We start from the raw sequence: 15000 nt of genomic DNA, 5'->3' as shown, positions 1-15000 counted from the left end.
GCACGAGCCGCCATCGCCTTCTCCTTCTTCTCCATTCTCACCTGGGTACGACACACACACACACACACACACACACACACACACACACACACACACACACACACACACAGTATATGTGCACACACATTGGGGTTTGACTGTGACCTCTGTGTTTCAGGGCTACTTGTGTCTGTTAAACCTGAACAGATTTAAAAACGTCGCCTTTCTGGAGGATAACCAAAGGCTGTTGTCTAAGCCATCACTAACACCGGCGCTAGTGTAGATGATCCTTCACTTAACGCTGCACTAAGCATAACTGCTCACTTCTAACTTTTTAATGCACTTTAATAACTTCTGCCTCTGATGTATAACAAACACTACACAGGTTTATTTTCACGTTCATTCCTCTCGCGGATTTCTTATAAACTCAAAGACACAAAACGTCGCTTGGCTTTTTTTGGCTTTTCAGTTTGAACAAAGAAACAAAAACAAATAATTTAGTACTCGACTCTAACTTAAATGTTGTGTTAGCAGATAATTTGATCCTGATGGCGATCAGAGTTAGCCGTAATGAATGCAGACACAATGAACGCTATGTAGCGTTGAGTTTTTGCACAAACGTCTAGCTGTGACTTATGTTCCTACTGTAACTTCCATGCTAACGATTTCTGAAGCGCTGTTGATGAACGAGCACTAATAAATTCCTTTGCTGTGGTAGATTTGTACTCAAAATGCTAACGTATTAACATGACTAATCTGGTGAATCTGGCTAGGCGGCGCTGACGATGTTGGCAGTGCAGAAATTTCTGCTCGGAACCGACATGACTCTCTTCACCTCCGCCGAAGCCCCCAAACAGCAGTATCCTTCCAACGACGCAATCCATCAGACCACCATCGACAAGAGCCCAACGCTGATCGAGACGGTGGAGACACGCCCACCCGGATACCAGATCCCACCCGCTTTTTAATCTTCTGGCCAATGAGAAGCAGTGGACAGTGTGGCTTCCCTCCTAGGCTCAGTTGCAGTACTGTTTTCAATGCAACCTCGTCGATCTCCCCTTCGCTATTTCTGGAACAATCCACGCTAACGATTCATCACTCTTTCTACAGCGGAAAGAAGGAGTTACGCAAACAAAGAGCAATATGTTATTTCTAAAACAGTATAGAATCCACTACAATTGAACTAGGTTTGTATTTTTAAAGTAGTTTACCGCTTTATTACTTTATCATGCAGACTAGTCTCTTAGAACGATAACTAGATAGCAATCGAGCTATGTAGCACGCCTGCTAGCGAGGAACATAACTTAATGAAGTACCAAACTACGATGAAGTTGTTCGCTAGCTTAGTAAAGTGCTAAACTAGCACAGAGTCATAAAAGATTCTGTCTGATTCACGTTGGGTCGGTAAAGTTAACTCCTCTCCGGTAGATTAGTGCTAGAACTAGTTATCTAGTAAAGTTAGAACTACACTGTGGTAGTTTTTTTTTTAAAACAGGTATCTAATTACTCCGTTGTAGTTTAACTTACTAAGTTATCTATCCAACATGCTAGCCAGTTGTCAAATGAGTAACTTACTAACAATTACTAGATAGCTTCTAAGCACACACGTAGCATGTAGCACACGTGCTAGCTAGTTAGAGAGCATAGAAATGCTGTAAACATGCTACAATACAATATGGTTATACTTAGAGTAACTTAGATGAAGTTACGTTTAAAAAAAACATGTATAATATTTAATTTGCTTCATTAAAATTCAGTTTGGCGACAGTTTACTGCCTTCGGTATCTTATTCACGCGAATAACTAGCGTGCTAGCGTGCCGTCATACGTGTGACCTTTAATGAGAGTTAGATAGTAAACAGGCTGCGTAGTGAACGAACAAACGCTCGTTTCTCTGTGTGCTGTTTAACGAAATAAAAAAGATAAAGTACAAACAGACAAAGAAATCAACTGCAAACCCCCCCCCCCCCACACACACTTTAGTCTCGGGTCGTCGATGTGGCCGTGTTTAAAGCAGTACTGAAATGCACGAGTATTGTAACGTTTCCTTTTCTCTTGTCTTTTTTGTTTAAAGGGCTTCTCTGTTTAAATGAAATATTAAACATAACGTAATGAAATAAATAATGACTTTAACGATCACTTATTTGAGTCAAATTGTAAATTGTTATCTCTCTAGTTTAATAATCCCGATTAAGGAGCCGAGGGACAAAATGCAGTGTAAAAAACAATATATTAAACATCTATTAAAGCTATTAAATATAATCTATATAAAGTTCTATAAGTTATATGTATAAAGTATTTTGTTTCTTAGGCCAAAGTTTCTGAGCGCAAATCCTGTACTGCTGTAGGCTTTATGTGTTTATACATTATTCATTTTATTCTAAAAACGAAAGTCAATTATTTATTGTATTTATTTTAACGAGACCAAACTACAATTAGAACGTTAATATCACCCCATTTAGTGTGTATGAGTTGGAGGGGCGGAGCTAAGAGGGAGGGGCCATTTTAAAGCATCAACAATGTGTTTATTCCTGAATGACAAAATGACATTGCTGTCTTAAAGAGTCCTGATGAGAGCATCTCCACCTGTGTGTGTGTGTGTGTGTGTGTGTGTGTGTGTGTGTGTGTGTGTGTGTGTGTGTGTGTGTGTGTGTGTGTGTGTTGTCAGTATTACTGCATGATAAGACTAACCATAGAAACACCTACATCCTAAAAATACCATTTTAGCATTTAGAGAGGAGAAGAAACGTGTTGGTGAATCTCTGACTGAATAAACACTCTTTCTGCAAGAGCCTGTTTTCTTGTATTTATTTCTGACGTACGGCTTCTTTAACCCCGAGTTTCTGAGACCTGCATTATCAGTACTTTACTGAAAAACCTGTTGTATACAATGTGAGACTCGTCTTCTGCCCCCTAGTGGATTTACTTATGTACTGCAGTCAATAGCAGGCTTTAGTCTGTCTTTTCCAATATGCCTGCCTTCATGGTCTGATGGACATGTCGGTGTTTTGCATGGACATCTTTACTCATTTTGGAAAAGTTATGTTAAAAATATAAATATGAATATGTACGTTATTAAAGCAACTAATAATAAATGTATATTTTATCCAGAATTTTATAGTAAAACCATATTAAATATGTGTATAAAATGTGATACAGCAGGTTTACATTTACATTAGACATCACTGGATTGCATTAATCCTGCAACAGTGCCAAATAAAGGATTTTTATTATTTATTAAACTAATTAAAAATTAAAATGACATCTTAATCTATTTTTTTATTTAATCGCCTAATGGAATTGAAATATTTGTGATTTTTTTAATCTTTAATTTTCTTTCAAATAATTTTCCTTTTGTCGTAATCGATTTTCAGTAAAGACAATTAAATGATTATTATAATGTATATTTTATATGTAATAAATTCATGGAAGAAATTCAGAATACGCAAACATCATGAAGGTGTCAGGAAATGAAAAAGGTTCCTGTTTGGGGAAAAAAAAAGTTTGAAGCAGAGTTTTGGTTATGAAATAAACAGTAAATTGCCATAAAGGACTGATGTATCAAATATTGTACAAAAAAAAATCAACAGTTAAAAACATTTGTAAATGGAAATAATAATAATAATAATAATAATAATAATAATAATAATAATAATAATAATAATAATAATAATATTTTGGGGGGGATTTTGTTAAAAACACAGTAAACACTGTTTTATTCATTCATCAATTCATTTATCGATAGTTAATCTGAGTAAAGCATTAAAAGATCTTCTGAATATCTGAGTTAGTGGAGACAAATGAACATCACTGATCTGATTCATCCTAAACAAATTCAGAACAAATGATTTGTACTAAAGACCTCATGACGATTTTGATGTCACTGATGGAGACATTATTTAACTGCACTTTAAAAATAATCATCAGAGTTAATTTCACATAAATCACTAAATAAATTATAAACAGACACTAATGATCATAAACTCATCATTATGCCACAAATTCCAGATTCACTACTTTTAGAAATAATACTTAAAAAAAGTTTTGTCAGTAAAAAATACTTTAATATGAAAACCCTGAATTAAAGCTTTTAGTTCCTAAACACATTGTAGTAAAAGTTTAATATATTTTAGCACCACCAGGGGGCGTTAAAACACCGAGAACGGACAGAATAATCCAAAGTAAAACTCTCTGAAAGAAGAGAATTTAAACGTCACTTTTATTAAATTAAATCTCAGAAAGATTTCTTTAAATGTTTATTTATTTATTTTTTTTGAAAAACAGATTTAAATGACAATTGTGTTGAATAAGTTGAAGACATTTCAGTTGTGTAACGTTCCCTTTGGCACTGATACAGTTAGTATTTAATCTTTAGTGTTAAACTTTAATGAGGGATAAAAATGAACACGGCCCATGGAGTAAATGCACGTGAGTCTTTCTGAAGTCCTGTATTTTGATCTAGAAGCTTGAGTTTCTAAATTCCTGCTTTAAAGTCTGCAACATGGAAATAATCCAGATTAGACATGAGACGATAAAATAATGAATGTTGATAAATGAATGAAGCGGAACAAATGGACCAGGAGTCTGCTGTATTTCCAGGTTAGTTCAGTCTGCAGCGCTGGTTTAACTGGACGGAGAACAGCACTTGATGCAGCGCAGATCATTTACACGGTGAACTAAAGATCACTAGCATGTTTCTTATTACTGACAAACACAGAGAAAGTGTTTCAGCTACAACATACAGTACGATACATGTTACTGAAGTATGGGGAAGCGCTGAGGACAAACATCAGTCAAAATCTCCTACAAGTTCAGGATATTTATAAAACTCTCCTGCATTTCAACTTACCTCAGAACCTAGACGCCTGAACTGGAATTATGTAATTTTTCAAGCTACAAAGTAGGAAAAAAAAAACCATGTACGCCTACAAGGACAGGCTCGCGCTTTTGTTAGCGACTAGCGAGTCTTTATAGATAATGTTCTAATATATACAGCAGTGTTTCATTCATTAAGCAGTGAGTATCGTGCTGTTCCCTTTAGCGACGGCGGTCGGTGCAGCCGTGCTGACATGACCTCAGGTCTCCATGTTGGGGTTGAGGGACTTCCTGACTTTCCCCATTTAAGAAGAGGCTTCCTGTGTTCTGGTCAAACACAGCATGAAATCTCATTTTCTGAGGTAACGAGGTTCTGTTCTGTGACTCAGACACTAATTCTGATAATCAAGGCCGTGAAGGAATTTTCTAAACCTGCAGCCTGGACATAACAGATAAAGTTAAATACTTAACGCCTCCGAAATTTCAGGAGAGAGATGATTTCACAGCACGACCTCGTCATCTTCCTGTCCCGGATGAAATGCTGAACGAAGGAGAAACACAGGCTCTAAAGCCATGAACATGCAGCCATCACGGCATGTGACTGGAACTCAACACCACCAGCATGGAAACATGGAAGTCCTGCCATAGGAGATCTTTGTTTTGGATGGTCAAACCTCTGGATTGTACTTTATTCACTCCTGTAACATCTCAGCATTTTGTTGTGTGGCTTGAATGTTACTGAATTTAAACACAAACACATTCTCCTGATAAAAAAAAAAGCATCATTGTTTTTACACCAAACTCATGGGCTTATTTGTAATAAAGCGTTAAATATATGAAGCAGGGATCGTCCCGGTTCTTCGTCGTCAGCAGTGACCTCCTCTATCGCAGTGTAATTAGCGCTGTAGCTACTCAATGTGTGTGTAAAGATATACAATAAAAAAGAAAACCGAGTCTTCGCTAATTTGCTAAGATTAACTAACTATATTTGACTAAGCCTGGTTTCTATGCTAAAGCTAACCAACAATTCCGGTAGCTAAGCTAGTCGAATGCTAGTTAGGGGTGAAAATCACATCACTTACAGGATATTTTATTGATAAACAGAAGAGATGGAATGACGTCAAACCCGAAATTTTTAGATGGATAATAAAAGTTGATTTTCACACAAATTTCATTTTATTCGATCAGTTAAGACTAATTCCTGAGTACATTTTAACAGTAACGATATTTTTTCACCTTTATTCTAAGAAACCTACCTAACGGTTTTAATATCGTTCCTTATTTCTCGAGTTTTATTTCTATTTATTTCTAACGTTTCGGTTACTTATCCTGACTGATTCCTCTGGGCATTTGCATCAAGCAGAGCTCAGGTGCAAAAAAAAAATAAATAAAAAAAAGTGTATTTTTAACCTAATTAGATAATAAGAAATGTTTCGATCCGATCCTAGAAACTGTAGAAAACTTTTAGAAATTCGTAACTTCCTAGACTGAAATGTTCGGAGTTCATCTGAGTTCATCGCTCCCATCGTGCAATAAAATGACAGACAGGTTTATCAACATCATTTTTTTTCTCTGAGCACAAAGTCGTCCTCTTGTCAAAGATTTCGGCGGATGTTTCAGGCTCTTCGGTAAAATTTATTGTCTTTAAGATGCAGTCAGTGGGTTTCCTCTGTTCGTGCCCTGAATATAACAACAAGTCCTGAATTCTTATCACGGAACAGTCCGAGCGTCGCTCTTTCAGTCAAACCTGCAATATTTTTGTCCGATTTCAACAAAGTTGTAACATCAAAATTCTCCGAAATTTTTTTTCTATAGACATTTTATCACAATTTCAAAATCAAAACACACACACAAAAAAAAAACGGAGTGAAAACGTTGGGAAGGTCCACGCCAGATCGTCACCACCTGCTCATACACCGAGTTATAAGCCCTTAATTTTCCACACAGTCGTTTTCTCTACAACCTCAGAATTTAGATCTAAATAAATATATAATATATTAAAGCAAATCGGATCTGGATTTAAGAGTGAATTCTTTTTCTGAAGTAAAACTTCCTTTTCTTCTGCTTTGTGAGATGGTTATAAATCACAGAGCACCGACGTAGGTCGTCGTCGTTGTCCTGCTGCACGAGTGACGACGAATATTTATTAAATACAACAAGAGTGTTAATGGAACAGTAAACATTGTCATGATGGAGGGAAAGCTACAGTTTATGGCTTTGGGCTGTGAATTTTTATGGCATACTGACAGCAGCCTGTAGGTACGAAACATGTTCACGACCAAAACCGCGACAGAAAAGAAAACACACACAAAATCGAAAAACAAAAGAAAAACAACCAAAAACGTCATTCAAAACATGCAGTGAGATTTAAACACAAAACAAAAATCAGAAAACAAAACAAAACAAAACAAAAAATCGACATTATTAAAAATACCAAAAATATCTAATCAGAAAAGTAAAACAAACGCAACAACAGAAAAAACACCACAACACACATCAGAATGAACAAATTATAAAATGCAACAACAAAAAAACGAAAGAAAACGAAACGTGTTAACGAAATTGAAACGAATCAGAAAAACAATGTCATGAGAACTAAAACACAACACATTAGAAAACTCAACAACAAAATAAACACAATTAGAAGCCTGCGATGTTTAATAAGGACCTTGTTACCGTTGATGAAGTTTTGAGTTTGACACGTTTTTGTTCACGCGTTTTGCACTTACGGGCCGCGGCGTTTATCTGACGCCACTTTCACATCGTTACTGTGTTGAAATGTTTATCATAAACTCAGGGGCTTTTTACACCTGGTCACTTCCTGCGTTTTCTGTGATCCGATATCTACCCGACGGTAAAAAGACCAGGTCTAAATGCCCTCCGAAACGTTTTGGAGATGGATATAAACCCGATGGTACAAACCCCTTCAGGAGGTGGTCTGGGACGCGTTTCAGATGACAGGTGTAAATGAATGTGGTTGTTCAGGCCACATACGTCAGCGCTATACTCCTCCCAAACGGAACTACGTCACTCACCGGTGACTCGCGAGTCGTGCATCGCGCCAGAAACGAACATGTTTTCCCACCAGCGCTGCTCCGATCTTTCACCCAGGCGTCTCGTCGGGTCTTAAAACGCAGCAAACAGTAAACGCTGTTTTTTGTAGCAACCGCGTACACCAAAGTGTGTTCCATTACAATTACCCCAGAAATGAGGTAAAATATATTAGCATTTTGGGCGGGAGTAGAAAGATCGGATCGATATCCGATTCGCCGAGACGTGTTTATGTGGTCTGATGTAAATGGGACAGTTTTAACCAATCAGATAGATATGGGATCAGAGACAACACACGAAGTGACCGGGTGTAAAAAGGCCCTCAGCTATGAAAAGCAATAAAAACAAATAAATGATTATTATTAATAATAAAACAAGAATATTCGGTATGGCATGCTGCGGGATCTCAGGATGAACTGAAGGGGAAAATATAAAGTTAGAGAAGTGTTTTGTCGAATGTATTTCATAGAAATAAATAAATAAAAAACAAAAAAACATTTCCTTGTCAAAAACATTTGAGTGCGTGCAAAACTCTTGGGCTTTTTTTTTATATATATAAAAAAATTTCATAGGTGCTGCATTCAATAAATATAAGAGCTCTGTAGAGTCTGGAGTAACTGCTGACTCCTGCGTTCAGTCCTGATGATTCCGTCATGCAGGGTTTCAGACTGATGTGTCAACGTTACTGCATCAGGATCTGCATGTGTTCAGGATCTAGAAGCTTCGTCTGCGTTCGTCTTGGCTCCGGGTTTCATTAACGCCATCGTACTAACACACAGGCCACTGCTACATGAACCGTCTCATGACTATTGTGATGTTTTAGAAATTTGACGCGACGTGATCGGAACCCTACGTTCACGACAGTGCGCGACAGAACGACGTCTGTTTTCTACACGGAACCAAGCTACCGTTTCGGCGACAAAGCAACATCTCCAATGAAGGTTCTTGACGTCATGCGAATTAGATGCGAAAGTTCTAGGACCGATTCTTTCCCGCTCACGGCTTAATGTTCTCCCTGCGATGTGCGATGGAAAAAACAAACCAAAAAAAAATTGTACAGTAGAAGCGTGGTTTCACACGATCCTGTCATATAGAACCTCTAATTAACTGTGAGACGTGACGTAGAAAAATAAAGCTTGGAAGGAGGTAGCGAAGATCTTCGGTGCCTCTAGCGAGCTACTGAGGTTAGCGTGCATCGCTAATCTAATCCGAGAGACTGAGCTAGTGCGAAGCCGAGCATGTGACACGTAAATCAAACGAATGAGTTTAGCATTAGTTAACTAGCAGGCTTTAGAAGTTATTTATAGCTACTACAACTTCTCATCAGAACGGATGGCCACGCCCACTCGTCACCGTCTTGTGTGAACGTAGGGTACCGTGAGCTACCGTGAGCTACGATATTTAAACGTATTTCTATTCTCAGATCTCTAATCAACACGACGATTGCATAACTCGTTTCCACCGTACCGACCGTTAGCGTGGTCTTTTTACTTAGCTTCATTTTCCTTAGCTGAATTCTTAAAGGTGCATGTTAGCATCAAAAGTTTTGGTCTGAATCCTCATTGGCTGAACAAACCAGCCCATAACAATAAGCCACGCCCATAACGGGTCCGTAACTCTCGGATTATGCATCGAGTAGGACACAGTTCGATGATTGGTCCTCGTCTGACCCGCGATTGTTCGATTGCTCAAACGGGACAGACAGACGGATTGATAAATGAGGTTGTGGGAGGGGCTTAGTGACTAGCAGAGAATCGGGAAGATCCAAAGTCTCCAGGAGCAGCGTGGAGTCGAATGATGGCGTTCGCCTTTTCAGAACCGAGCCACTGGGGGAAGTTTCAGAGGACATGGGCAGGTCTGTGGAAGTGGAAACACAAGGTGGACTCATTTTGTGCTTCCTGCGCAACAGAGACGCTTTTGTTTCTTGCATTTTAAAGGGTGCACTTTTCTGTTTTGGCTGGATTGACCACGCCCCATGGGTGGAGTCCATACTGTTGTACTTCCTAAGGTCACTTCCTGTACTATTACTTCGCTGTGATTGGCTTTTCAGACATAAAGTGCCTGCGACATGTGGAGATAAGGTGTGGCTGCGTCTGATGAGCCGGACAGCGGAGTCTTTTCCCTCGACGGACGAGAGGATCTGTCTGACTTCTTCGTCTGAGGTGTGTGTGTGTGTGTACTTGTCCGGTTGTGTGTGTGTGGATCTGCGTGACGGGATGCTGCGCTGGCTGTACACACGTCGGCTTGTTTGGACGCTGGCTGTCCGACTGCGACATGTAGGGGGTGTGGCTAGAGGAGAACAAGGGGCGGAGCCCCCAGTCAGAGGAATGCTCGGAACTTTGAGCGAATCGGAGTGGTGCAGAAATAAGTTGTCCTTCGATCCAGTGTTGGCTGAATCCACAGAGTCGCTCTTTATCGCCTCCTACAGGGAGAAGGGCGTAATGTAAAGGTCTCACGTCACATTCACATTCATCGCACGTGTACTCTGACACGCTACCTGTCTTTGGAGCGTCCTGAAACTAGACTTTTGTCTAGTTATACGATGCGGTGGGAGGGGCTCCAAATGAGAGGCGGGGCCAGACGGAGGTTCTGGAACCTGCAGCAGAGATTCCCATTCACACAAGTCCGACTTCACTGACAGAAATGAGCCTGAGGACAAAAGGAAGGAGGATCGATTTAAGGGTTTTAAAACTTTAATAATAATAATAATAATAATAATAATAATAATAATAATAATAATAATACATTTTGAATAAAAGCTATTTGTATAACAATCAAATTTTCATGTAAGATATTTATTTAAAAGTGAATGTTTTGTATAAGAAAATAAAAAATGGATTATCTGACGCTTCTTTACAAAGCATTCAGACTATTACTACTAATATTAATAATCGGACTTGATTTAAAGTGCAACTTGTTTAGAATAAAAACAAAACCACAACGATGATAAATATGACGTTCACATAACACGTATACAGTATATGACACGACACATGACACATGACACATGACATAAAGTCGTTTTATTGGTCGCTTTAATAACAACAGTGACCTGTAATTGTGGTGTGATCGACGGTCTGCTGTTTGGAGACGATCTGATCTCTAGGTTTGTGTCCAGCTTTGGGGTAAAACATGTAGCTGTCGTTGGGTAAAGACATCATTCTCGAAATACTCGGCTTCCCGACTGTGAGCAAGTTTCTGTCCTGAAGGTCATCGCCCTGGAAATAGAAACCTCCTGAGTCAGATTAATGCGAAACTCAAATATAAGATACATTTATCCTGGCACGTTACTGACACACACACACACACACACACACACACACACACACACACACACACACACACACACACGAACAATTTAAAACCTCAGAGTTGCAGGAACGAACCACCTTCTAAAAGTTATTAGCTATGTTATGTGTAAATACTCCAGTGCAGCAGGTGGCGCTGTCAATATTCCAAGACTACAGGAAGAACATCACCTTCTGTAAAGTGCTGGAAGTTGTTGAAAGTGCAGACATCATTTGTAGAACACATAAAAATAGACATCAGAGAGCATTAAATACATGGAAAGTTCAGGATGTTGAGGTTATGACGGTGTGATGATTGGACACGTCTAACGACACGTCTCGGGTGGACACACGTCTAACGACACGTCTCGGGTGGACACACGTCTAACGACGCGTCTCGGGTGGACAGCTGAGGAACAGCAGTACTGAGGATGTTGTAATGAGGACCAACTATTTATAGAAGTGACTCAAACCCCTAATAGTTTTAATGAGTATTATTTCCGTCACCAGTTAAATGTCACCGAGTCAGTGACGTGTTTATGTTGTGTAGTTATTCGAGGTCAGACGTGGACACAGAACCCAGAGAACCCAAAGCTCCAGCTGGTAGAAGAGACTGTTACCTGTTTAAGTGCAGGAGATCCTGTAACCTCACCAGCAGAGGCGGCGGCCTTTTGCCTTAGATTTGCCTGTAGCTCCGCCTCCAGCTCCGCCTCCATCTCCGCCTCCTCACAGGCGTCCTTGTTACTGTCCTCTAAGTGCTTCATCAGCACAGCGACCACCACGTTCACCAGGACGAACTGCGCCACCAGCACGAATGTCACGAAATACAGCGGGGAAACCAGTGGCAGGTAACTCAAGCAGCGATCTCCCTTACACTCCCTCAGTGTGTCCTTTATCACACACACACACACACACACACACACACACACACACACACACACACACACACACACAGAGTTCATTAATCATGCTGTCTACAGCGGCTCTAATAATCCTATGATATGACATTTCAGGAAACCTAAATGGCACTGTGTGTGTGTGTGTGTGTGTGTGTGTTAACTATGTGTGTGTGTGTGTGTGTTATCTATGTGTGTGTGTGTGTGTGTGTGTGTGACACTGTGTGTGTTAACTATGTGTGTGTGTGTGTGTGTGTGTGTGTGTGTGTGACACTGTGTGTGTTAACTATGTGTGTGTGTGTGTGTAACACTGTGTGTGTTAACTATGTGTGTGTGTGTAAAACACTGTGTGTGTTAACTATGTGTGTGTGTGTATGTGTGTGTAACACTGTGTGTGTTAACTATGTGTGTGTGTGTGTGTGTGTGTGTGTGTGTGTGTTAACTATGTGTGTGTCTGTGTATGTGTGTAACACTGTGTGTGTTAACTATGTGTGTGTGTGTAACACTGTGTGTGTGTGTAAAACACTGTGTGTGTTAACTATGTGTGTGTGTGTGTAACACTGTGTGTGTGTTAACTATGCGTGTGTTAGCTGTATGTGTGTGTAACACTGTGTGTGTTAACTATGTGTGTGTGTGTGTGTTAACTATGTGTGTGTGTGTGACACTGTGTGTGTTAACTATGTGTGTGTGTGTGTAACACTGTGTGTGTGTGTGTGTGTGTGTGTGTGTGTGTGTGTGTGTGTAAAACACTGTGTGTGTTAACTATGTGTGTGTGTGAGTGTGTGTGTGTAACACTGTGTGTGTGTTAACTATGCGTGTGTTAGCTGTGTGTGTGTAACACTGTGTGTGTGTGTGTGTGTGTGTGTAAAACCCTGTGTGTGTGTTAACTATGCGTGTGTTAGCTGTGTGTGTGTGTGTAACACTGTGTGTGTTGACTATGTTTGTGTGTGTTTGTTGACTGTGAGTTTTAACTGTGTGTGTGTGTGTGTGTGTGTGTTAACTGTGTGTGTGTGTTAACTGTGTGTGTTTGTGTTAACTGTGTGTGTGTGTGTGTTAACTGTGCGTGTGTTAACTGTGTGTGTGTTAACTATGTGTGTGTGTGTGAACCGTGTGTGTGTGTGTGTGTGTTAACTGTGTGTGTGTGTGTGTGTGTTAACTGTGTGTGCGTGTGTGTGTGTGTGTTAACTGTGTGTGTGTGTGTGTTAACTGTGTGTGTGTGTTAACTGTGTGTGTGTGAACATGTTAACCTTCATAATTCCATTCCAGTTGTCTCCAGTTGAGACTCTGAAGAGTGTGAGGAACGCCATGCCGAAGTTCTCGAAGGTAGCGTGTCTGCTCAGACCTTCACATGGGTTCTCATCAGAACATTCTGTGTGAACGTGAGGAGAAAATGATGAACTCACTAATGAGGAACTTTAATGCATGTTGATTAATGAATAATTATTCTATACAGAGTCCAGGATGAAAAGTCAAATCAACATCACTGTGAATCCTATAGAATGTGTTTCATCATCAATCATCAAAATGTCACAAACAGCACACACAAACATAACACACAAACACAGCACACAAACATAACACACAAACATAACACACAAACACAGCACACAAACATAACACACAAACATAACACACAAACATAACACACAAACATAACACACAAACATAACACACAAACATAGCACACAAACATAACACACAAACACAGCACACAAACATAACACACAAACATAACACACAAACATAACACACAAACATAACACACAAACATAACACACAAACATAACACACAAACACAGCACACAAACATAACACACAAACATAACACACAAACACAGCACACAAACATAACACACAAACATAACACACATAACACACAAACAAAAAACAAAACAAACAAACATAACACACAAAAATAACACACAAACAGCACACAAACATAACACACAAACATAACACACAAACATATCACACAAACATAACACACAAACATAACACACAAACATAGCACACAAACATAACACACAAACACAGCACACAAACATAACACACATAACACACACACATAGCACACAAACATAACACACAAACACACACACATAACACACACACATAGCACACAAACATACACACAACACAGCACACAACACATAACACACAAACATCACACAAACATAGCACACAACACAACACACAAACACAGCACACAAACATAACACACAAACATAACACACAAACATAACACACAAACATACACACACAACACACAGACACACACACAACATAACACACAAAACAGCACACAAAACATAACACACAAAACACACACAAACATAACACACACAAACAAAACATAACACACAGACATAACACACAACACATACACACACAACATAGCACACACACATAAACACACAACATACACACAAACATAACACACAACAAAACACACACATACACACACAAACATAACACACAACACAACACACCACATAACACACACCACATAACACCCAACACAACACACCACATAACACACACCACATAACACCCAACACAACACATAACACAAAACACACAAACACACACAACATACACACAAACATACACACACAACATAACACACAAACACAGCACACAAACACACACAAACACACACACACAGAAACACACACACATAACACACAAACATACACACACACACATAACACACAAACAACCACACAACACACACACAAACAAGACACACAAACACAACACACAAACACAGCACACAAACATAACACACACACATAACACACCAAACATAGCACACAAACAAACACACACAACACAGCACACAAAACATAACACATACAACACCAAACATAACACACAAACATAACACACAAACACAGCACACAAACATAACACACAAACATAACACACAAACATACACACACAAACAGCACACAAACATAACACACAAACATA

At 39.4% G+C, this 15000-nt stretch overlaps 2 protein-coding genes across 2 annotated transcripts in view; one reads left to right on the top strand and one right to left on the bottom strand.

Moving 5' to 3' along the window:
- Positions 1-2769, top strand: part of LOC125138459 (synaptogyrin-3-like) — a 6868-nt gene extending 4099 nt beyond the window's left edge. Inside the window, exons 3-4 of the mRNA XM_047802893.1 lie at positions 1-45; positions 753-2769. The exon at positions 1-45 is cut by the window's left edge and continues 101 nt beyond it. Coding sequence (XP_047658849.1) covers positions 1-45; positions 753-947 — 240 coding nt within the window. The 3' untranslated portion in view covers positions 948-2769. The remainder of the gene's footprint in view (positions 46-752) is intronic.
- Positions 2770-8109: 5340 nt separating this feature from the next.
- Positions 8110-15000, bottom strand: part of cacna1hb (calcium channel, voltage-dependent, T type, alpha 1H subunit b) — a 219977-nt gene continuing 213086 nt past the window's right edge. The window contains exons 29-33 of the mRNA XM_047802731.1: positions 13275-13396; positions 11752-12021; positions 10897-11062; positions 10342-10493; positions 8110-10266 (exon numbers count right to left, since the gene is read on the bottom strand). Coding sequence (XP_047658687.1) covers positions 9469-10266; positions 10342-10493; positions 10897-11062; positions 11752-12021; positions 13275-13396 — 1508 coding nt within the window. The 3' untranslated portion in view covers positions 8110-9468. The remainder of the gene's footprint in view (positions 10267-10341; positions 10494-10896; positions 11063-11751; positions 12022-13274; positions 13397-15000) is intronic.

The sequence above is a fragment of the Tachysurus fulvidraco genome, chromosome 18 (assembly GCF_022655615.1).
Source record: "Tachysurus fulvidraco isolate hzauxx_2018 chromosome 18, HZAU_PFXX_2.0, whole genome shotgun sequence".
Taxonomy (NCBI): domain Eukaryota; kingdom Metazoa; phylum Chordata; class Actinopteri; order Siluriformes; family Bagridae; genus Tachysurus; species Tachysurus fulvidraco.
This window is presented reverse-complemented; position numbering and strand designations above follow the sequence as displayed.